The sequence below is a fragment of the Scyliorhinus torazame genome, chromosome 10, assembly GCF_047496885.1.
Source record: "Scyliorhinus torazame isolate Kashiwa2021f chromosome 10, sScyTor2.1, whole genome shotgun sequence".
Classification (NCBI taxonomy): domain Eukaryota; kingdom Metazoa; phylum Chordata; class Chondrichthyes; order Carcharhiniformes; family Scyliorhinidae; genus Scyliorhinus; species Scyliorhinus torazame.
In genome coordinates, this window is record NC_092716.1 from 255,357,341 (window position 1) to 255,383,496 (window position 26,156).

Genomic DNA, 26,156 nt, shown 5'->3' on the forward strand with positions numbered 1-26,156 from the left:
AGTTGCAGATGAAGCAATTTGAACATGAAAAAGAATTAAAGCAGCTTGAATATGCAATGAGAGAAAAAGAAAAGGAGAGAGAAGAACGAAACAAAGAAAGAGATAGAGATAGAGAGGAAAAAGAAAAGGAGAAAGAAAGAAACAAAGAAAGAAAGAGAGGAAAGGGGGAAAAAAGAGAGTTTGAACTTCATAAAATGGCTATGAAACATGAAAATCAGTTAAAATTGGCAGACACAAAGGGAAACATACAGTTGGATGAGATTGATGAGGTTAGTGAGACAGAGCGTCATAGTCGAAGACGTGGTGGGGATCTATTTAAATATGCCCACGCATTGCCAAGGTTTGACGAGAAGGAGGTAGAAGCCTTTTTCATTTCATTTGAGAAGGTAGCTAAACAAATGAAATGGCCACACAACATGTGGGTATTACTGATTTAAACAAAGCTGGCAGGTAGAGCTCGTGAAGTGTTTGCATCACTACCGGAGGAGGTATCTGGAACGTATGAGGAGGTGAAAAAATCCATCTTGGGTGCATATGAGCTAGTGCCTGAAGCTTACAGACAAAGGTTTAGAAATTTAAGGAAAGAATTTGGTCAAACATACATGGAGTTTGAAAGGCTCAAACAGAGTACTTTTGATAGGTGGATAAGGGCTTTGAAAATAGACCAAACGTATGAAGCTCTCAGAGAAATTATACTTTTGGAGGAGTTTAAAAATTCAATTCCTGATGTAGTGAGAACTCATGTGGAAGAGCAGAGGGTTAAAACTGCGAGGTTAGCAGCGGAAATGGCAGATGAATATGAATTAGTTCATCATCAGTTTCAGCCGGTGAGGGATAGAAACTGGGGACATGAGAAATACTCAAGTGGTAAAGGTAAAGGTGATCTGATGGGAGATAATAAGGAGAGTGTACCTCAGATTAAAAAAGAAATCCAGGAGGGTGGAAGAGAAATGAAAAGTATCAAATGTTTCCACTGTAATAAACTAGGCCATGCAAAGTCACAGGGCGCGATTCTTTGAAAAGAAATGGAGACAGAGTGTTTGTGCCGTCGTGAACGCCTTCGAGGTTCACGACGGCGCGAACGGTCCCTGTCCCGACCTATTCAGGGCCCGAAAATGGGCTAGGAGCGGCGGCGCGTCATTTACACGCGCCAAGCCTTGGCGGCGCGTAAAGGCAGCGCCGCATATATGACGCGGCCAGCACCGCGTAACTGGCATCACCCACGCATGCGCGGTTGCTGTCCTCCCCGAGTCCGCCCCGCAAGAAGATGTCCGACGGATCTTGCGGGGCTGCGGAAGAAAGGAGGTCCTCCTTCAGAGAGGCCGGCCCGACGATCAGTGGGCACTGATCGCGGGCCAGACACCATTTGAGGCCCTCCCCCCCACTCCCGCAGGCCGCCCCCCCCAGCATTCCCGCACTGTTCCCGCCGGCAGCGACCAGGTGTGGACGGCGCCTGGTGGGAACCCGCCGTTTTGGGCAGGCCACTCGGCCCATCCGGGGGTACCAGTGAATCACCATTTTGGCTGTCTCGGGCGATTCACTGGACCGCGGTGTGCAAAACGCGATTGTGCCGATTTGGCCGCTTCCGTGATTCGCGGGAGGGCGTCGGACCGACGTCGCGGGAAAATTTGGCAACCCAGGCGATTCTCTGAAACGGCGCGGGAGCAGAGAATCGCGCCCCCAGTGTTGGTGGTTGAAGAAAAGCACTGGGAAGACTGATGTGGTAAAACAGGATAATATTTGTAGAGTGGTAAAGGAAAGCCCAAGGAAAGCGATGGAGGTGCAAACGATTGTACAGCCTCTTCAAGAAGTAATTGATAAGATGGTGCCAGGTGTCTTTCAAGAATTTACTTGTGTGGGTAAAGTTTACTCATGTATATCAGGAGGAGCAGGTAAAGAAGTCACAATTTTAAGAGATACAGGAGCTAGTCAATCTTTAATGGTAAGAGATGAGGAATTATGTAGTTTGGGAAGAATGTTGCCAAAAAAGGTGATAATATGTGGAATTCAGGGTGAGAGGAATAGCGTTCCATTATATAAGGTAAGGTTGGAAAGTCCAGTGAAGAGTGGTGAAGTGGTAGTAGGAGTAATAGGGAAACTATCTTGTCCAGGAATACAGATTATCTTGTGTAATGATGTAGCTGGATCGTAGGGAGTGATGCCGACTGTGGCTGATAAGCCAGTGGAAAATCAGACAACTGAAGTGTTGAAGGACGAATATCCTGGGATTTTTCCGGATTGTGTAGTAACAAGGTCGCAAAGTCACAGGTTAAGACAAGAGGAGAAATCAAAGAGTGAAGATGAAGTTGAAGTGCAATTATCAGAAACGATTTTTAATCAGATGGTTGAAAAAGAACAAGAATAGGTGGAGGATGAGGCGGATATTTTTTGTTCAGGTAAATTGGCGGAGTTACAACAAAAATATATAGAAATAAAACGAATATATCAGAAAGCATACACGGAAGAGGAATCTGAGAGTATACCAGAGTGTTATTACCGTAAAAGTGCTGTCTTGATGAGAAAATGGAGACCTGTACATATGCAGGCGGATGAAAAGTGGGCAGAAGTTCATCAAGTAGTATTGCCGGTAGGGTATAGAAAGGAGGTGTTGGGGGTCATTTGGGGATAAGGAAAACTCAAGCTAAAATCCAGAAACATTTTTATTGGCCTAGACTACATAAAGGTGTAGTTAAATTTTGTCAATCATGTCACACATGTCAAGTGATAGGGAAACCTCAAGCAGTGATAAAACCAGCACCCTTAATACCCATTCCAGCATTTGAGGAACCTTTTACAAGGGCCCTAATAGATTGTGTAGGACCGTTTCCTAAAACAAAAAGTGGGAATCAATATCTTTTGACTATAATGGATGTGTCTACTAGGTTTCCAGAGGCCATTCAGTACGTAATATTACAGCTAAAAGGATTGTGGAGGAGTTACTTAAATTCTTTACTAGATGTGGACTACCCACAGAAATTCAATCAGATCAAGGATCAAATTTTACCTCAAAGTTATTCAAAGAAGTTATGGATAGCTTGGGAATAAAACAATTTAAATCAACTGAATACCATCCAGAATCGCAGGGAGCGTTAGAAAGGTGGCATCAGACATTAAAGACAATGTTGAGGGCTTGTTGTCAAGATTATCCAGAGGATTGAGATAAAGGAATTACATTCGTACTGTTTGTAATTAGGGATGCACCTAATGAGTCAACCAAATTTAGTTCTTTTGCACTAATTTTTCGTCATGAGGTAAGAGGACCACTTAAATTGATTAAAGAAAAATTGGTGGGTGAGAAATCGGAAATTACACTATTGGATTACGTGTTAAATTTTAGGGAACGATTAAATAGAGCAGGTGAATTGGCTAGACAACATTTGAAAGTTGCACAAAATGTGATGAAACGGGTAGCAGACAAAAATCCAACATTCGTAGTTTTACCAGTGGAGATAAAGTTTTAGTGTTGTTACCAGTGGTAGGTGAGCCTTTAAAAGTTAGGTTTTGTGAACCTTATCAGGTTGAAAGGAAATTAAGTGAGGTGAATTATGTGGTAAAATCACCAGATAGAAGGAAGACTCACCGAGTGTATCATGTGAATATGCTTAAAAGGTACTTTGAAAGGGAAGGAGAGAAAAAGGAGGTTTTAATGATTCTAACTCAAAGAGACAAACCAAATCCAGATGACTGTGAATTTGACATACCTCAAATTAAACTGGAAAATGAGGATGTTCTTAAAAATTGGGATGAATTGTTAAGTTACCTTCCAGAGGAAAAACGAACTGACCTGAAAGAGTTATTGATATCACATGGGCAAGTTTGTAGAGGTAAATTGGTAAGTACTAAAATGGCTATACATGATGTAGATGTGGGAAATGTTGTTCCTATCAAACAACATCCATATAGACTTAATCCTTTAAAATTGGCACAGGTTAACAAAGAGATTGAGAGTATGCTTAAAAATGGCATAATTGAAGTAGGTTGCTGCCAATGGAGCTCACCCATAGTGATGGTACCAAAAACAGATGGTACCCAACGGTTGTGAGTGGACTATAGAAAGGTGAATGCAGTTACAAGAACGGACTCTTATCCTATCCCACATTTGGAAGATTGCATTGAGAAAGGGGGACAATCCGCTTTTATTTCCAAATTGGATTTACTTAAAGGTTACTGGCAGGTACCTTTATCCAAAAGGGCGAAGGAGATTTCAGCTTTTGTGACTCCAGATGGTATATACCAGTTCAAAGTTATGCCATTTGGCATGAAAAATGCCCCAGCCACATTTCAACGGTTAACTAATACAGTCGTTTCAGGATTACCCAATTCTGCGGTATATATCGACGATCTGGTAGTTTTCAGTCAGACATGGAAAGAACATTTACATCATCTCATGGAGTTATTAAATCAACTTCAGGTGGCGGGTTTGGTGATAAACCTAGCCGAAAGTGAATTTGGAAAAGCCCAAATCACTTTCCTTGAGGAGTTTCCAATACCCTCAAGACAAAGGGAACTAATGCGGTTTCTTGGCATGAGTGGATTTGATCGAACATTTGTGCGAAAGATTTGTAGCGTGGTTGCTCCACTGATGGGCTTGCTGATGAAATGTCAAAAATTTCAATGGACAGCGGACTTTCAACAGGCATTTGACTGCCTGAAAGCGGTGGTAACCGATGCTCCTGTATTGGAGAATTGCAAGGGACTCTGTGTTCAGATTGAACTGAAGTATCTAACTTTAAAGAGAAATGCCGAGGCGTAGAGGAATGGATGGATCGTGCAGAGACTTTCTTGTTCAAAGTGACTGTCAATCGAGAAGTATTTCGGTTGGAGGAAGAAGAATTGAAAAAAATTGACCACATTATTGTACCTGTTTGTATGTGTTGTTTTTTTTTAACCGGTAAATTGTTTTTATTGTGTGCATTTCTTCATTGATGGTGCAAAGGTGAAAAATGAAACTATCTTGAAGTTGATGGTTTGTTTTTTTTTCTTTGGGTGGAGGTGTCATGTGAGAGTACCTTTAAGAAATGGATGTTTAAGCAATGTACCTTTAAGAAATGGAGCTGATCATATTACTGAAGTGATGTCAGAGGGTGGGGGGAGCTGAGCTCACTTCTGCTTTTTGAGTTTCAGTTTGAGAACGCAGCTGGGAGTGTCTGTGTGTTTTGCTGTGAGCTGCATGAAGAAACACAGAGCTGGTCTGTTGATTTCTGCAATCCAAAGACAATAAATATATTCAATGTAACCTAATGTGCTCCTATTTGTGAAGCTTTGAAGTCTTTTGGATGTTTAAAGGAACAGTTTGAAGGATTATTTAGTGTTGTAGTCTTTTGTAGTTATCTTTGAAGTAATGGGTGTTACAATATTCAATGTTTGTTTTTAAAAGGTTAACTTGAGTTCATAGAATAAACATTGTTTTGTTTTAGAAGCCACTTGTCCATTTCTGCTGTATCACACCTGGAGAGTACGCCGTGTGCTTCCCACACCACAATCTATTAAAAGTTGTGGGTCGGTTGAACTCCACGAAACACTTTGGGGTTCTGTAAACCTGGACCTATAACAAGAGAAAATTAAGTTCGCTCTGAGAGGGTCACTGTCAGGGTTCGCCCGGAGGTAGCAGCCTCCCCGAACAGGCGCCGGAATGTGGCGACTAGGGGCTTTTCACAGTAACTTCATTTGAAGCCTACTTGTGACAATAAACGATTTTCATTTTTCATTTCATGGGGGTAGGGCAGTGGGTATTGTCTACATGGACTTCAGTAAGGCCTTTGACAAGGTCCCTCATGGCAGACTGGTACAGAAGGTGAAATCGCAGGGGATCAGAGGTGAGCTGACAAGATGGCTAGTGAACGAGCTCGGTCATAGAAGACAGAGGATTGCAGTGGAAGGCTGCGTATCTGAATGGAGGCTGTGGCTAGTGGTGTTCCTCGGGGATCAGTGCCGGGACGCTTGCTGTTTGTAGTACATATAAATGATTTAAAGGAAAATGTATAAAAGCAAATTACTGCAGATGCTGGAATCTGAAACCAAAGAGGAAATGCTGGGAAATCTCAGCAGGTCTGGCAGCATCTGTAGGGAGAGAAAAGAGCTAACGTTTCGAGTCCAGATGACCATTTGTCAAAGCTGAAGGAAAACGTAACTGGTTTGATTAGTAAGTTTGCGGATGACACAATGGTTGGCGGAATTGAGGACCGTCAGAGGATACAGCTGGATATTGATCGGTTGGGGAATTGGGTGGAGAGATGGCAGATGGAGTTTAATTTGGACAAATGTGAGGTAATGCATTTTGGAAGGTCTAATACAGGTGGGAAATATACGGTAAATGGCAGAACCTTTCAGAGTATTAAAAGGCAGAGGGATCTGGGTATACAGGTCCACAGTTCACTGAAAGTGGCAACACAGGTGGAGAAGGTAGTCAAGAAGGCATATGGCACGCTTGCCTTCATTGGCCAGAGCACGGAGTATAAAAATTGGCAAGTCATGTTGCAGCTTTATAGAACCTTAGTTAGGTCGCACTTTGAATACAGTGTTCAATTCTACGCCACACTACCAGAAGGATATGGAAGCTTTGGAGAGGGTACAGAAAAGATTTACCAGGGTGTTGCCTGGTATAGAGGGCATTAGTTATCAGGGGAGGTTGGAGAAAATTGGTTTGTTCTCACTGGAACGACGGAGGTTGAGGGGCGACCTGATAGAAGTCTGCAAGATTATGAGAGAGGCATGGACAGAGTGGATCATCAGAAGCTTTTTCCCAGGGTGGAAGAGTCAATTACTAGGGGGCATAGGTTTAAGGTGTGAGACGTAAGGTTTAGAGTTGTACGAGGCAAGGTTTTTACACAGAGGGTAGCGGGTGCCTCAAACTCATTGCTGGGGGAGGTGGTGGAAGCAGGGACGATAGTGACATTTAAGGGGCGTCTTGACAAATACATGAATAGGATGGGAATAGAGGAATATGTTCTCGGAAGGGTAGCCGATTTTATTTCAGACAGGAAACATGGTCGGTGCAGGCTTGAAGGGCCGAAGGGCCTGTTCCTGTGCTGTAATTTTCTTTGATCTTTATAAGCTGTCTTTACCCAGTCTGCCTTGTCTGAGACTCCAGACCCACAGCAATGTGCTTTGACTCTTAACTACCCTCTGAAATGGCCCGATAAACTTCTAAGTTGCACTCAGAAAAGGTTGCTCTATTAGGGATGGGGAACAAATGCTGGGGTCATCAGCGATGCTCATATCACATGAAAGAATAAAATGCTGAAATATCACATGGTGCTCATATGATAATATGATAAATATCAAATGATAATATGATAATAAAACTGATAATATTATTAATAATAATAACAATATTAATAATAATTTATGATAACAATATATGATATATAATAATATGATAAATATGATAATATGATAAATATCAATGATATGATAAATATCACATGACGCTCATCACATAAAAGAATAAAACAAAAATTTGACCCTAAATAATAGCACTCCACACTAGCAACTTCCGTATTTTATGAACTTGATAAACCATCATGATTAATTATTAGATGTAAACTTCAAAGGCCTTTGAAATAAAGAATGCGTGGATTAAATGCTAGATCTCCCAAAACACACTTAATGTGTCCTTCCTCCGAAAAGCCATTAAAGTAAATGGAAGCCTGCGAGCTGCCAGTAATGGGGCATATTTCATTTCTAGTGGAAACTTTCTCAGTGGTGCACAGCACAATGTGAGAGGGATGTACATAGAAGAATCGACGGAGACCTGATTGAGCTTTATGGAAGTTTTGTTCCCCCCCCCACCCCCCAGAACACAAACCTGCACCGCCTTCCATCAGGTACTTGTCCCGGGCGTGTATGACTGAGTCCAGCATGGATTCAAACAACAGAAAGTAACCCTGCGTGGGAAGAGGCAGAAATTATTACCAAGTGGCAAGTGGAACTACAAAATCACAACAATCTAACGAGCAAAAAGAATCGATTGACACCAATCCAAACCGCGAAAAAAAATCCAAGCCACGGAAATATAAGACATGCTTCCACTACTGTCAATATTTTAATCATTCCAGAATTCAATATTTTAAATGCAGATTTTAATAAATGCAAACTTCACAGGTGGCACAGAGGTTAGCACTGCTGCCTCACGGCACCTGGGACCCGGGTTCAATTCTGGCCTCCACACTGTCTGTGTGGAGTTTGCACGTTCTCCCCATGCCTTCGTGGGTTTCCTCCGGGTGCTCCGTTTTCCTCCCACAGTCCAAAGATGTGCAGGTTAGGTGGATTGGCCATGCTAAATTGCCCCTTATTGACCAGGGATGTGCAGGTTAGGTGGAGTTATGGGGTTGCGGGATAGGGTGGAGGAGTGGGCCGAGGAAAGATGCTCTTCCAGAGGGTCGGTGCAGACTCGATGGGCCGAGTGGCCTCCTTCTGCATTGTAGAGATTCTATGATTGATGATCAAACCTACAGAAAATATTGATGACATACTATCAACAGTTATAGACACTATCCCTTCGAAAGAAAATCCCACCCGTAGTCTTAACTAATTGGTAGCTGGAATCCCAAGAGCTTAAATGTAGGGGGCGATTGTACAATCTGGGATCGTATTAAATAGCAAAATGGCCAGGGACAGATTTTTTAAAATTTGGACGCACTGCGCATGCGCGCAAAACTATGCGCATGCGCACCGATGTTCAGGCACGCATGCGCAGTGTGGGCGCATTTGTTTTTATATGGTTGCAGCCTTTTCTTTTCATGTTTGGGGAGCCAAAGGGACCATTGGGACCAAAGGGACCCAAAACCATTTCCTCCATTATTGTCAACAACAAATAAGGTAAGAGAAAATGGTGGGTCGTGCAGGTCAGCCGGCGTGGGTCGCGAAGGTCGGCCGGCGCGGGTCGCGAAGGTCGGCCGGCGTAAGCTGCGAAGGTCGGCCGGCGCGGGTCGCGAAGGTCGGCCGGCGCGGGTCGCGAAGGTCGGCCGGTGCAGGTCGGGAAGGTCGGCCGGTGCGGGTCGGGAAGGTCGGCCGGCGCGGGTCGGGAAGGTCGGCCGGGTTGGGTCCCGAAGGTTGGCCGGTTGGTAAAAATGTTGGCAAGTGTTGTTGGAGCTGCATTCATCCAGGCAAGCGGAGAATATTCCATCACATATACAGTGTACATAAAATATTTAGGCCTCATAAACAATATATATTACCCAGAGTTTTAGTTTAATTTCAATACTTGTATCCATCTATAGTTATGAAAGATACGGGAGTAGATTGTCTCTGCCGTCACCAGCTGGGTGGTAATTTGGCAGATGATTGTCACAGTCCTCCACCTTCTCCAGGAGCCTTTTCTGCTGACCTCCAACTCCACCGCTGTTTGATGTTCCTCCTGGTCAGCCAGCACCTTCTCTACTTTCTGGATCGGCCGATCTTGGGCATCCAATCTAAGTTCCGATGTGGAGATGCCAGCATTGGATCGCGGTGAGCACAGTAAGAAGTCTTACAAAACCAGGTTAAAGTCCAACAGGTTTGTTTCAAACACTAGCTTTCGGAGCGCTGCTCCTTCCTCAGGTGAAATCTAAGTTCGAGCCGTGCAATTGCCTCTTTAATCGGGTCCAAGCAGTCCTGATTCTACTTGGCAAAGCCGTCCTGGATAACTTGCATCAACTGCTCCGTTGACCGCTGGGTCGACAAGCCAGAGGTCCAATCCTCCGCCATACTTCCTCCCGATGCACCTTCAGGCCAAGCCTTCTCTGTCTTTCTGTTTCTGCCTTTACGAGCACTCCTAGTCCTCCTCTCCATGCACCGACGTGGGAATTCAGTTCACAATTGCCTCTATCATCAATTTTTCAAATCAAGTCCGGTAAAAAATCGGGGGAAAAGGTCCAAAAGTCCGACCTGAGCGGGAGCCACCAAATGTGCGACTTACTCTTTCATAGCCACCACCGGAAGTCCACATTGACAAAGATTTGACAGGTGCTCAACTATACTCCATTATAATGTAAGCATGCTTGTGCCAATAATAAAGATTATTATTCTTAGAAATGTCTTTGCTTCCAGGAAGAAGCTGAAAATCTCACTGATCTGAACAACAAAGCATTTGAGCCTTAAACTGCTTTCTCAAGTTTAACATCTCGCTCCCCAAAATCTCATTTGCAAGCACTGTAAAGGTGACTGAAACTTTATTTTTAGGCGTTTTCATTGGTTGGAACTCTGCCGACACTCTCAGATTTATTAAGGTTGCCCTACTTCATTAGCTCTGTGACTGCGACATGCCAAACCAATGAGACAACAGAGAGCCCAACAGTCCTGAAATCTCCCACTTCATCATCCAATTACCTTGTCAATGAAACAAGTTAGGTAATTGAGAAAGCTAAAACACTAGATCCACAATGAACAAAAAACCGAGGAAAAAACTAGGACGTATCACTACATCTACGATCACGCAGAGTTATCATGACTGACACCAATATTTTTAACTGGTAAATAGATACACGTATAAAGAAATAATGGGGCCTTACAAAAAAAGGCTTGGGAAACAAAGTGACTTTATTCACATTATATCATAGCACAGAAATATCATTTATTGCTCCTTTACATTTGCTATTTGGCCCTTGGCTGTGTTTCCTAATGGCAAAAAACTGTGGAGGAGCAAAGGATTTGGGTGTCCATATACACAAATCATTCAAAGCTAGTTCACAGTGACAAAAGGAACTAACAATAAAAAAGGTGACCAGAAGAAGGTTGCCTTTATCTCAAGGGGTTTGGAGTAGAAAAATTAGGAGGTTATGCTTTAGTTTGAGAAAACTTTGATCACGTCTCACACGGGGTACTGCATTCAGTTTAGTGCACCATCCCCTCAGGAAAGACATGGTAGCCATGGAGACAGTACAGTTCAGAATCACAAAACTGATAACAGGGTTTAAAAGGACTAAATTATGATGGTAGATAGAAAATTAATTGAGTTTGTATTCCCCGAGTTAAGGATGATTTACTCGGAAGTTTTAAAATGATGAAAGCACCCCGTACAGTGAAATAATAGCCTCTCGTGGAGCAAATCCAGGAAAAGGGGCATTCTCCTAAAATTAGAGTCAGGCAATTTAGGAATGGAATCAGGAAGCATTTTCCCCATAGGAAAGGTAATGGAAATCAAGGATCGGCATCTCAAAAGGCCAGTGATCCTGGGAGTCAGTTGAGGGTTTCGAGACTAATCTCAACAGATTTTTATCCTTCGTTGAAAGGTCAGTTACGAGGGGACACAAGTTCAAAGTGAGGGGGGGGGAGGGGGGGAGATATCTGAGCAAAAACCTTTTTACCCAGAGAGTGGTGACGGTCTGGAACGCACTGCCTGGGAGGGTGGTAGGAGCGGGTTACTCACATCCTTTAAAAAGTACCTGGGAGAGCACTTGGCACGTCTTAACATTCAAGTCTATGGGCCAAGTGCTGCCAAGGGGGATTAGGCGGGCAGGTCTGAACCTTTCATGCGTCGGTGCAGACTCAATGGGCCGAAGGGTCTCTTCTGCACTGTAGTATTCTGTGATTCTGTGATTAGGTTAAGGGATCAACGAATGTGGATCAAAGGTGGGTTGAAGTAAAGATTCACCTTAATCCAGCTGGATGGCAGAATCGATTTGAGGGGCTGAATGGCACAATTGTGTTCCGAATCTAAAAGCTTTAGGTGAATTTAAACTTCTACCTACATACAATGTGATGTTGTAAAAATGCAACCCGGCAGGGGTCAGCCAGGTGCACAGAGGCCTGTGTGATGTGGTAGGATTGACCAAATCCCATTAATAATGCTGGAGGCTGTGGTACATGCAGTTGGAAATCGTATATTGATATAGGTAGCATGAAAAGTAATGCTTATGCAGTCACAATAATGAAGAAATTGGGCATGTTTATTCTGCTAGATTAATTCCCAGCACACAAGTTCTTTTCAAAGCAGAATTACGCTGGTAACTCACAAATACCCAAATTAAGCTGCTTTGTTTGCTGATCTAATTTAAATTGCCAAAGGAAAAAAAATGAAGTATTTGCTCATGCAGCTTTTAATGCGGCTTTCACACCGAGAGATCGAGAGGAAAACAATTAACAAGCTCCAAGAGTCATACAAACACCACTGCTGTTCCAAATGTCAAAGAGTCAACATCCTCCACCATCTCGGAAGGAGTTTTTTTTTAAAGTTTGTGGTTGGCACAGAGATGGAGCCTCGCCAGCCTGAGAAAAACAAAACACCATCAAACTTCCTAAGTGCCTCTCTCATCTGTTGTGGCATTTGCCTTTGGAGAGGGAGGGGGGAGAGAGAGAGAGAGAGAGAAACTGCAGTCATCATCCTCACTTCCAGAATTTGGCACAGCTTCATCATTGTTCCATGGGCCATTGTCCTTTAGCTGACCTACCTCCTGGCTGATGCTCCTCTCTAAGCGACCACCTTCCCCCGCGCCCCCCCGCCCCCCCCCCCCCCCTCTGAGTTACGACTCAGTGAGTGAACACTGTCCTTGGTGCTGAAATGTGTAATTTACAACCAGTATCTAAACAATCAGCTCTCTTTGCTGGGCTCATCTGCAGAGTAATTTGGAATGTAATTTCACGGGCCACTGCCTCACCTGTAGGGGTGCCATCTGGCTGGAGAATTATACCTGTCACTGTCTCCACCGTTGGCCCCTGGTGCTCTGAGGGTCTTGAGTGCGTTCCGTCTTGTGAAGCGGCAGCGCCTTCACCACCAAGTGCACAGTTTGCCCCCCACACACACACACCCTTCCTTCCCACAACGTTCAAATAATGTATTCTCGCCGCCGACAAAAAAAAAGCCATTTTAATTTGAACAGCTCTCGCTGATAACGCTTATTAACTTGGTGCTTAACGTCCAGAATGGTCCACATTTCCATAATTCTCATCAAAGCGAAATGCCACTGTGGAGAGATCTGTGCATTTTTTATTCCTTGCAATTTATTCTGTGCATCACAGATATTGGAATAAAATGTGATTGCCCCCCCCCCCCCCCCCGCACACACTCTCATCTCCAGCTCTAAAATCCTCTGCATCGAGCAGTGTCGCATTGCATAGATTGTTGCAGTCCCTTCAATTGCTGGAACCCCAGATCGTGGGTAAGGCATCCTCGCCAGTATTTATGTATGTGTGTGTGTGTGTGTGGGGGGGGGGGGGGGGGGGTGCACAGGGACACACAAATGGACGGCCCAAGAGTCAAAACTAACACCTAGCTCCGGAAAAATAAAAAAGCTCCACTCATGTTACCTCCAAGTCAATGCGCCAGAATTACAACAGAGAGCTGTTTTCCTTTCGGCCAGAATGTCAAAGGGGGAGGGGGACACTGCAGGCAGAAAACTTTCTGCACTCCAGGTGAAAAGGCAGCTCAGACTGGGTCAGCTTGAAAGGAGGAAGTCAGACTGGTTGCAACAAGAACCAAAAAGCACTGTGGATTTCTGAGCTGTTGATGTACGAGCAGAATGATGAAAGCTGATGTACTGCACCAAACCGCGTCAGGGGTAATAAGAATGTTGATTGCTTACTGAACATTTCACAGGACATACATTTAACCTGTCAATAAAGACACCAACTATATTGCCTCGGAATTATAAAAGGTGAGCGTCATGCAAGATGTGACATTCAAACGGCAGCATTCCGCGTCAAGCACAAACGCTCCCAAGAAGAACACAATTTATTCCAGCACTTACTGACTCAGATTTCACGTGAATAAATGATTGTGCGTGAGGCTTTCTGAAAATTCACATTTTTTTTGTCGCTTTAAAGGAGACATTAATAAGGTGTCTTTTCCCCTTCCTTCTGGAACCAGTGACCAAATAACGTTGTTCATTTTCCAAGAAATAATCAACCTGGATTACTTTTAAAATCACAACCATAGCTTCCAGATGAAATAATTTAAGTTACACTTAAATTGTGTGTGTGTGCATGCAGAAGAATATTAATCACAAGCATGCACATTGTCCAATTTAATTGTGGTGGAAATGTACATTATTGGGGAGAAAAATGATGAGGGCAGAAAAAAAAGGGGGAAAAAGACGCAAAATATCAAAACTGCAAGTCGGGAAAATGTATCATACTGGGAGCATGTATTCTAATGTTACTGGTACATACAACACAGAGTTCAATAATAATCCGCATTTACTAACATTTACATCCACCAACAAGAATCCACATTTCCCAAATGCTCGAATATTCTGTGTTAAGGGTTACATTTAATATCACAGGGCATCGATGTGAAAGGAAAACTGAAGGGAAAAAAATCTAACGCGCTACCAGGTTAGAGTTGTTCCCGGGCGCATCAGGAATGCGGTTTATTTTATCCACGCATATTAGGTTTACATAGACCGAGCAGCGTAACTTAATGGGTATTCCTGCTCTGAGAATCACTTGTGAAAACTTGCAGCCAAATTGAAGTAGGGATACAACAATGCGGGACAATGTCAGGGCACAAGGTCAGGGCACAATGTCAGGGTACAATGCCAGGGCACCCCTGGCAATGCCAGGGTACAATGCCAGGGTACAATGTCAGTGCACAATGACAGGGCACAATGTCAGTGCACAATGACAGGGTACAATGTCAGGGCACAATGTCAGGGCACAATGCCAGGGCACAATGCCAGGGTACAATGCCAGGGCACAATGTCAGGGCACAATGTCAGGGCACAATGGCAGGGTACAATGCCAGGGCACAATGTCAGGGCACAATGCCAGGACACAATGTCAGGACACAATGTCAGGGCACAATGTCAGGACACAATGTCAGGGCACAATGTCAGGGTACAATGTCAGGGCACAATGGCAGGGCACAATGCCAGGGCACAATGTTAGGGCACAATGGCAGGGTACAATGCCAGGGCCCAATGCCAGGGCACAATGGCAGGGCACAATGGCAGGGCCCAATGGCAGGGCACAATGGCAGGGTACAATGGCAGGGCACAATATCAGGGCACAATGCCAGGGCACAATGTCAGGGCACAATGTCAGGGCCCAATGCCAGGGCCCAATGCCAGGGCCCAATGGCAGGGCACAATGCCAGGGCCCAAAGGCAGGGCCCAATGCCAGGGCCCAATGCCAGGGCACAATGCCAGGGCACAATGGCAGGGCACAATGGCAGGGCCCAATGGCAGGGCCCAATGGCAGGGCCCAATGCCAGGGCACAATGTCAGGGCACAATGTCAGGACACAATGCCAGGGCACAATGTCAGGGCACAATGTCAGGGCACAATGTCAGGACACAATGCCAGGGCACAATGCCAGGACACAATGCCAGGGCACAATGCCAGGGCACAATGCCAGGGCACAATGGCAGGGCACAATGGCAGGGCACAATGGCAGGGCACAATGGCAGGGCACAATGGCAGGGTACAATGCAAGGGCACAATATCAGGGCACAATGTCAGGGCAAATTGTCAGGGCACAATGCGAGGGTACAAAGCGAGGGTACAATGTCAGGACACAATGTCAAGGTACAATGTCAGGGCACAATGCGAGGGTACAATGACAGGACACAATGTCAGGGTACAATGCCAGGGCACAATGCGAGGGTACAATGCGAGGGTACAATGCGAGGGCACAATGTCAGGGCACAATGTCAGGGCACAATGCGAGGGTACAATGCGAGGGTACAATGCGAGGGTACAATGCGAGGGTACAATGCGAGGGTACAATGCGAGGGTACAATGCAAGGGTACAATGCGAGGGTACAATGCGAGGGTACAATGTCAGGACACAATGTCAGGGCACAATGTCAGGGCACAATGTCAGGGCACAATGTCAGGGCACAATGTCAGGGCACAATGTCAGGGCACAATGTCAGGGCACAATGCGAGAGTACAATGCGAGAGTACAATGCGAGAGTACAATGCGAGGGTACAATGTCAGGACACAATGCCAGGGCACAATGCCAAGGCACAATGCCATGGTACAATGCCAGGGTACAATTCCAGTGTACAATTCCAGGGTACAATGTCAGGACACAATGTCAGGGCACAATGCGAGGGTACAATGTCAGTGCACAATGCCAGGGTACAATGTCAGGACACAATGTCAGGGCACAATGTCAGGGCACAATGACAGGGCACAATGCAAGGGTACAATGTCAGGACACAATGTCAGGGCACAATGCGAGAGTACAATGCAAGGGTACAATGACAGGACACAATGTCAGGGTACAATGCCAGGGCACAATGCCAGGGCACAATGCCAGGGTACAATGTCAGGGCACAATGTCAGGACACAATGTCAGGACACAATGTCAGGACACAATGTCAGGGCACAATGTCAGGACACAATGTCAGGGCACAATGTCAGGGCACAATGTCAGGGCACAATGCGAGGGTACAATGTCAGGGCACAATGCGAGGGCACAATGCGAGGGTACAATGCGAGGGTACAATGCGAGAGTACAATGCGAGGGTACAATGCGAGGGTACAATGCGAGGGTACAATGCGAGGGTACAATGCGAGGGTACAATGCGAGGGTACAATACCAGGGTACAATGTCAGGGCACAATGTCAGGGCACAATGCGAGGGTACAATGCGAGGGTACAATGCCAGGGTACAATGCGAGGGTACAATGCAAGGGTACAATGCGAGGGTACAATGCGAGGGTACAATGTCAGGACATAATGTCAGGACACAATGTCAGGGCACAATGTCAGGGCACAATGTCAGGGCACAATGTCAGGGCACAATGTCAGGGTACAATGTCAGGGCACAATGCGACGGTACAATGCGAGAGTACAATGCGAGGGTACAATGTCAGGACACAATGCCAGGGCACAATGCCAGGGCACAATGCCATGGTACAATGCCAGGGTACAATTCCAGGGTACAATTCCAGGGTACAATTCCAGGGTACAATTCCAGGGCACAATGTCAGGGCACAATGTCAGGGCACAATGTCAGGGAACAATGCGAGGGTACAATGTCAGTGCACAATGCCAGGGTAGAATGTCAGGACACAATGTCAGGGCACAATGACAGGGCACAATGCAAGGGTACAATGTCAGGACACAATGTCAGGGCACAATGCGAGAGTACAATGCAAGGGTACAATGACAGGACACAATGTCAGGGTACAATGCCAGGGCACAATGCCAGGGCACAATGCCAGGGTACAATGCCAGGGTACAATGACAGGGCACAATGTCAGGGCACAATGTCAGGACACAATGTCTGGGCACAATGTCAGGGCACATGCGAGGGTACAATGTCAGGGCACAATGTCAGGGCACAATGCGAGGGCACAATGCGAGGGTACAATGCGAGAGTACAATGCGAGGGTACAATGCGAGGGTACAATGCGAGGGTACAATGCGAGGGTACAATGCGAGGGTACAATGCGAGGGTACAATGCGAGGGTACAATACCAGGGTACAATGTCAGGGCACAATGTCAGGGCACAATGCGAGGGTACAATGCGAGGGTACAATGCGAGGGTACAATGCCAGGGTACAATGCCAGGGTACAATGCCAGGGTACAATGCCAGGGCGCAATGTCAGGGCGCAATGTCAGGGCGCAATGTCAGGGCGCAATGTCAGGGCGCAATGTCAGGGCGCAATGCGAGGGTACAATGCGAGGGTACAATGCGAGGGTACAATGCGAGGGTACAATGCGAGGGTACAATGCGAGGGTACAATGCGAGGGTACAATGTGAGGGTACAATGCGAGGGTACAATGCGAGGGTACAATGTCAGGACACAATGTCAGGACACAATGTCAGGGCACAATGTCAGGGCACAATGTCAGGGTACAATGTCAGGGCACAATGCGAGGGTACAATGTCAGGGCACAATGCGAGGGTACAATGCGAGGGTACAATGCGAGGGTACAATGCGAGGGTACAATGCGAGGGTACAATGTCAGGGTACAATGTCAGGGCACAATGTCAGGGCACAATGTCAGGACACAATGACAGGGTACAATGTCAGGGCACACTGCGAGGGTACAATGTCAGGGTACAATGCGAGGGTACAATGTCAGGGCACAATGTCAGGGCACAATGTCAGGACACAATGTCAGGACACAATGTCAGGACACAATGTCAGGGTACAATGCGAGGGTACAATGTCAGGGCACAATGTCAGGGCACAATGCGAGGGTACAATGCGAGGGTACAATGCGAGGGCACAATGTCAGGGCACAATGTCAGAGCACAATGTCAGGGCACAATGTCAGGACACAATGTCAGGACACAATGACAGGGTACAATGTCAGGACACAATGTCAGGACACAATGTCAGGACACAATGTCAGGGTACAAGCTCCAAAACCTAGGACTCGGCTCCTCACTCTGCAACTGAATCCTCGACTTACTAACTCACAGTCCACAATCAGTGAGAATGAACAACAACACCTCCTCCACAATAGTCCTCAATACCGGGGCCCCGCAAGGCTGCGTACTTAGCCCCCTACTTTACTCCCTGTACACACACGACTGTGTGGCAAAATTTGGTTCCAACTCCATCTACACGTTTGCTGACAATACGACCATAGTGGGCCGGATCTCGAATAACGGCGAGTCAGAATACAGGCGGGAGATAGAGAACCTAGTGGGTTGGTGCAGCGACAACAATCTCTCCCTCAATGCCTGCAAAACGAAAGAGCTGGTCATTGACTTCAGGAAGCAAAGTACTGTACACACCCCTGTCAGCATCAAGGGGGCCGAGGTGGAGATGGTTAGCAGTTTCAAATTCCCGAGGGTGCACATCTCCAAAAATTTGTCCTGGTCCACCCACGTCGACGCTACCACCAAGAAAGCACAACAGCGCCTATACTTCCTCAGGAAACTAAGGAAATTTGGCATGTCCACATTAACTCTTCCCAACTTTTACCATAGAAAGCATCATAGAAAGCATCCCATCTGGCGACATCACAGCCTGGTATGGCAACTGCTCGGCCCAGGACCACAAGAAACTTCAGAGAGTCGTGAACACCGCCCAGTCCATCACACGAACCTGCCCCCCATCCATTGACTCCATCTACACCTCCCGCTGCCTGGGGAAAGCGGGCAGTATAATCAAAGACCCCTCCCATCCGGCCTACTTACTCTTCCAACTTCTTCCATCGGGCAGGAGATACAGAAGTCTAAGAACACGCACGAACAGACTCAAAAACAGCTTCTTCCCCGCTGTTACCAGACTCCTAAACGACCCTCTTATGGACTGACCTCATTAACACTACACCCTGTATGCTTCACCCGATGCCGGTGCTTATGTTGTTACATTGTGTACCTTGTGTTGCCCTATTATGTATTTTCTTTTATTTCCTTTTCTTTTTATGTGCTTAATGATCTGTTGAGCTGCTCACAGAAAAATACTTTTCACTGTACCTCGGTATACGTGACAATAAACTAAATCCAATCCAACAATGTCAAGGCACAATGTCTGGTTACACGCCAGGGTACCACGCCAGGATACAAAGCCAGGGTGCAATGTCAGGATACAATACGAGGGCACAATGCCAGGTGACAAACGTATTGTAACACAGATGGTCCAAATTAATCTAGGAAGAGTAGATATTAACAGGGTGAGGGGTGCATTGAACAAACATGGTTTCAAAAGTAATTGGGGAAAAATATATAATTCAGTCACCTACATAGAAAAACAAAAACAATTCTACTGATTTGAAATATTCTCTTTCAGTTAGTACCAGATAAAACATGTTGGGTAGGATTAGCTCAAGAATGGTCGACAGGCAGGGGGTATGCCTTGATGTGGGGGGAGGGCCTGGACCACGAGGAGACTGGTCTCATTACCATGCCATGTGGGCTGCAAGTGCTAAACCGGCCCCCTGGCTACAGCCTGTCAGCAGCTCCGGGCCAACTCAAAATCAGGTGATTCAGGAACTGACCTGGTTAGCAACAAGTTAAAGCTGGGGTGGTTTTGTCTCCCTAACTGGGAATCACAGACATATGTGCGTTAAATCGCTCCAGCTTCCAATTGTGTAAGGTGGAATGAGCAAGTGTTTGCCCCGGTACAGGGCAGTGTCAGTTAAAGCAGGAGCGGTGGAGATTCTCCCTCGCCTCTGCGTTCCTCTGTTATTTTCATTAGCAACAACATCACTACTGTAATAAGTTGACAGGCTAGCGACCTGTTCCAGCAAAGGCTGCGCTGTGGGAACAGATGAAAGTCTGCCTTTTACACCATTAGATGTGGAAAGACGAACAACAAAAAACAATTCATGTCATTAAATGTTCCAACAAGTTTCACAGGAGTGTTGCAAAGCAAAGTTTTGTGCCAATCCACATGCTGCAGATAGGAGGGCAAATGACAGAAGGCATTGTCAATGCATATAAGCAGTGTTTTGAAGAATGAATACGAGGTGGAGAGGATGACGGGTGTCGCGAGGGTACTCCAGTGCTTCAGACCTTGGCAACTGAAGATTCTGCTATCTCTGGTGGAGCAACTAAAAGTAGGGATATAAAAGAGAAGAGAATTTGAGAAACGCGGATATCTTGCAGAGTTGTGGGCTAGAGGAGATTGCACAGATATGGAGGGGCATGGAGGAATTTGAAACAAGGATGCAAATTTTCAAATTGAGGCATTGCTTAATCGGGATCCAATGCGGGTCACTGAGGGCTGCAATTGTACAGGAGCCTGATGTGAGTTGGGAAGAGGGGTGGCAGAGATTTGGGCGATCTCAAGTTTATGGAAGGAAGAATGTGGGAGGCCGGCTGGGGGGGGGGGGGGGGGGGGGGGGGTTGCTGAGATAGTCAAGACTGGAGGTAGCAACGGTATGGGTGAGGGTTTCACCAACAAATCTGCTGAGGCAGAGCTGAAGTCAGACCCTGTGTTATGGGCCAGGGCTTAGAAACTCCAAGGTATATTGTGAAGTCCACCTGACCTACTACCTTTATGCTGAATCTGGCCAGGATAAGAACAAGAGCCTTCCCTTCAGGTGTGATTCATCAATCTTCCTGGACACTTTAATCAAAACAAGCTTTATTCTAAGAACTTAGTTAACATATATATATATATTTACATAAACACAAAACAATAATTTTTATCAATTACAAACATAAAGACACTACACAGCTACAATAATCTATGTATAACACATAATGAATTCCCCCCCTTAACTGTTCCAATTCAAAAACAAAATCCCATAAACCAAAAATCTCTTTTCAAGGGCGTGGTCCAGCATTCCGAATTCTCACTTGAATAAGACTGACTTGCCCCGAGATTCTGATCCCATCTCACCAGCAGATTTAACTCCTTTTGGAAAGCAAACTATGTCTTTTAAGTTACCAAAGCAGGTAGCTACAATCATTTTTGTTTTTTTAACTGGAACAACTCTTTGAACTGAAACCATAGAAAGAGAGGAAGAAAACCACTTCTTTCTCCCTCTGAGCCCACAGCAGTCAAACTGAAAATGAAACTGAAAAACCTCGCAGCCACAGCGCAGCTCCACCCACAAAACAACATCACTGAAGCCATGTGATAAGACAAAAACCTTTCTTAAAGTGACACTCCCATGACACATGTTATTGAAGTGTGAATAGGCGGCCTTAGTGATGATGTGGAAATGTGGTTGGAAGCTCATCTGACGGCCAAATGTCAGTCTGGATCAGCTTCAAACAGTTGGCACAGAGACACATGGAGTCCGTCTCTAGGAAGCAGAGGTCGGTGCGGAGACCAAAGAAAAAGGTTGCCCGAGGAAACCTCTAATCATCCAGTACTGAATGTCAGGCACATAGTTGGACTACAGAAAGTGAAGTGGTCAAGGGAGATGCTGGTAAGCTAGGGAAGTGTTGTCAGCAAATATGGAGAACCTGACATAATGTTTTTAGATCATTTCATTGGGGGCCGACATGTCGGCAAATTTTTTAAAAAATATTTTTATTCAAGGTTTTTCAACAAAATATAAATACACAAAAGATCGAAGGACAATCAAAGAGCAACACAAGACCATCACAACAACCAACCCAACAACCCCACAAGTCTCAAAAGACATGCTTAGAATTAAAAGTGCAGAAGGCCATTCAGCCCATCGAGTCTGCACCGGCCCTGGGAAAGAGCACCCCACTCAAGCCCACACTACCGTAACCCAGTAACCTCACCTAACCTTTTTTCTTGTTTTTCGACACTAAGGGCAATTTAGCATGGTCAATCCACCTAACCTGCACATCTTTGGACTGTGGGAGGAAACCTGAGCACCCGGAGGAAACCCATGCAGACACAGGGAAAACAGACTTACCACACAGACAGTGACCCAAGCCGGGAATCGAACCTGGGACTCGAGCTGTGAAGCAACTGTGCCAACCACTGTGCTACCGTGCTGGTTAGGTGAATGGGACATTATGAATTCTCCCTCAGTGTACCTGAACAGGTGCTGGAGTGTGGCGACTAGGGGATTTTCACAGTAACTTTATTATTATCATCTCCAAACTGATAGCTTCCCATCCTCCACAAAATAAAATATTGCAAAATTCCTCCACCCTCATCCTGCCACACTCAATCTTAAAGACACATCCTCAATGGGCGCTTGTCCTCCAGTTGAATTGAAGAACCTGCCATCATTTCCAATTCTCTCCACGACTGCATCTCGTTGTACTTCCATGATCTCTTCCACTATTATGCCGCTCCGGTGCCTTCTGGACTCGAGGCTTCGGCCTAAGATGCACTCCCTTCATTATGTATCTCCTACTTTGATGGCAGTGCCTTCAACCCCACTTTCTGGAATGGCGTACCAAACGCTTGTCTTCACTCCTCTGCCTCGTCTTTAAACTTTCATAGCTTTTACCTCTCCAACCCCTTCCACAATAGTTTCAAAATGTATTTGTTGTTGATAGTCTTTATATTCCTCATCCCTCATCATAAAAACGCAACAACACCTTTCATTTATATATTCCCTCTTAACATTAAAATAAATCAAACAGATGCAAAGGTAGAGCAGTTCCGAGAGAAGGATATAGGGGGCAGAGTGCTCGGCCGGTGCTGCAGCTGTGGACATGTGAAGTTGGAGAGATTGCACAAGAGTGAGTGTGTGAAGGTAGCGGGAGGGTGCGGTGCGGAAGTGGATGTGAGAAGTCTGCACAGCTCAGGTAAAGCAGGTGGGTTTTGAAGATAAGGAGAAGTGTAATAAATCTAAGATCAATGTCAGTCAGCAAGCACAGGAGCGGTTCACGAGGAAGACTCGGCATTCCAATTAGGTTGGACGAAGGCACATTTGATATCTCAGGTGAAGAATTCCTTCCTCCTATCAGGTATGCAAATCTTTACTTGCGTAACTCTGGCATGTGCGAAGCACAAATTTAGGGAAGAAGGTATTATAATTATTCCCTTCCAGGAGCCAATCAAAATGTAATTACTTCACTGCCTCCGAAGATAACACTTACAAATTATTTCAGTCAAGGTGTGCACCCCCTGCACCTTTGGCAACAGTTGTAATCTTGACTTAATGACAGGAGAGATTTTCTACTGTTTCATTACTGAAACTTTCCCCAAGTATATCTCCTATTTACACATGAGACATTGAAGATAATGAGGTGAAAATGGTGTTAATTATGAATTCGCAGAACATGTGTAAATCTCATTCAATTAAGTTAGCTATTACGAGAATCACATAATTACTAAAAGTACATAAATGACACAACCTGACCACGATTTGTCTCCACATCACGATTTGTTAAAGTTGGCAAATAATAACTCTGGTTACTTCAATGGCAGACTAGAAAAATATTATAAAATGTACAGAACAAGAAGTAATGTGACCGGGTATCCCAGCAGTAGTTGCTTTCCAGTAGAATTAAATTGTTATAGGATCTATAGTTAATAACATTTACCTGCATTATATCAAAACATGGCTGATCATCAAGTTCAATAACTTGATCCCACCTTCCCCCCCATATCCCTTGATCCCTTTAGCCCCAAGAGCTATAACTAATCCCGTCTTGAAATTACACAGCGTTTTGGCCTCAACTACTTTCTGTGGTAGCGAATTCCACAGACTCACCACTCTCTGGGCGAAGGAATTTCCCCTCAGCTCAGTTCTGAAAGGTTTAACCCTTATCCTCAAACTATGACCCCCTCGTCCTTATAGAGTGAATATCCTCAACTATCAATACTTGCCAAATCACCACAAACACAAGGCAGCCATGTGAATCCTGATATATTACAGACTTGTTGATAAAATAAAATGGTAATAAAAACCATATAAAATTGAGGAAAAATACGACCTAAAGTAAGTTCCAAAACATCAGCACATCTTCCAAAATGTTGGCTAGCTACATCAGAATCTTGTTCTGACCTTGGTAGAGGCCAATTAGATTTTTTGTTAGTTTTGTTTCAGAATCTAAAACCCTACGTGCGGACCAAAAAATGAAGCCACAAGGTTTACTGTTTAAACAAAATAATTTTACCACAAAAAAAATTCAAAGAACATGAACAATGACACTGTACTCGACCGTAAACAGTCAGTTACGTTAAAAGTAATAATAATACAATAAACTCATCGGCTTGTACCCCAAATCAAAAGTTTTAACTCTGATTTCCTCAATCCCCCATAAGACTGACCCCCTAAAGCCTTCAAATCAGATACTTTATCAAAACCCGGACGATTAACTACTTGTCTGGGTACCATGTCAATGATTTATTTCTGGTCAGGTGGTCCCGACAAATTTCCTCCAATTGCCGTAAAGTTGCAAACTCAATGTTCAACATCGGCATCTCTGGTGTCTGAAGCATAGCCACCTCGAGTCAGATCCTCCCTGGTTCTAATACTCTTTAACTATGGCGTTTTGTATCTAAAACTCTTTATCATGCTCTCTCTCCTCGGCTTTGCTATACCAGAAATCCAACTCGCTGTTAGTAAAGAAGATACTTTTAACTTTTTTAAACCAGCGTCGAATTCTGCTGAAGAAAATGTTTCCTTTACGCTAGTTTGTTCTAAACTCCCAAAGTAAGCTGCTTGAACAGTGAACAACCCCTACATTCTACTCAATCCTATAATTCCTTGCTATTCATCTCCCAGGCAACCTGATCATATGATTATTTACTGGAACTCTGTATCATAGAATCCCTGCAGTGCAGAAGGAGGCCATTGGGCCCAGCGAGTCTGCACCTACCTTTCCAATGACCAGCTTACTGTAACTAGGCCCAATTCCTCGCCCTATTCCTGCAACACCACCCTAAGGGGCAATTCAGCATGGCCAATCCACCTACCCTGCACATCTTTGGACTGTGGGAGGAAACCGGAGCACCCGGAGGAAACCCACGCAGCCACGCGAATAATAATAATAATCGCTTATTATCACAAGTAGGCTTCAATGTAGTTACAGTGAAAAGCCCCTAGTCGGCACATTCCGGCGCCTGTTCAGGGAGGCCGGTACAGGAATTGAACCCGCGCTGCTGGCCTGGTTCTGCATTACCAGCCAGCTGTTTAGCCCACTGTGCTAAACCAAATAATGTGCAAACTCCACACAGACGGTCCCTCTCAGGGCCGGAATTGAACCTGGGTCCCAGGCGCTCTGAGGCAACAGTGCTAACCACTGTGCCACCATGCCGCCCAAATGCAGCTGTCTTTTTTTAAAGCAGAAATGAAATCCTTATTATTAAAGGGGTCACCACACATCGTACAATATAGGTTTTCTTCCTCCAAAGGCACACAGACCATCACATACAATATACAAAATTTCAACCCTCGCTCTTAAAGATTATGTGCCAGCCTATATTTTGTAAACATTAATTGACGACTGGGTTAACAATGACAAAGTTGAGGTTACATGTGGCAGGTATGGAGCTGAAATATCAGAGAGGGTGTCATCTTTAAACAAATGTGAAATTTGTGATATAATTAGCTCCATCTGAAGAGGAATGGGCCTTGACTTCAGAAGCGACTGAGGTAGGGAGTTGGTGGAATATTGCTTGGACCATCTGCCGCCCCAGATGATCTGATCTTCACAGAGAAAACGTTTCAAAAAGGATTCGAAACATCCAGTCAAACCCCAGGAATATTTGCTTTGAACAAGGTGAGATAAGTCGGTAAGATCGCGGGAAGGCTGGAAGTCATGTTGTAGCATCAGCCAAACGTCAATGTGACTCTGGGCGGGATTCTCCGCAAACGGCGCAATGTCCGCTACCCGGCGCCAAAAACGGCGCAGATCAGTCCGGCGACGGGCCGCTCCGCACCTTTAGGGGCCAAGCCCTCACCTTGAGGTGCTAGGCCCGTGCCGGAGCG

The 26,156-nt window shown here is 45.3% G+C and overlaps 1 protein-coding gene across 3 annotated transcripts in view; it reads right to left on the minus strand.

Annotated features, from left to right (window-relative positions):
• The window catches only part of prmt3 (protein arginine methyltransferase 3), a 306,241-nt gene that overhangs the window by 160,851 nt on the left and 119,234 nt on the right, over positions 1 to 26,156 (minus strand). For all 3 annotated transcript variants that reach the window (XM_072466697.1, XM_072466696.1, XM_072466698.1), the window contains one exon: positions 7,808 to 7,886. In XM_072466697.1, the coding sequence (XP_072322798.1) occupies positions 7,808 to 7,886 (79 nt within the window). The remainder of the gene's footprint in view (positions 1 to 7,807; positions 7,887 to 26,156) is intronic.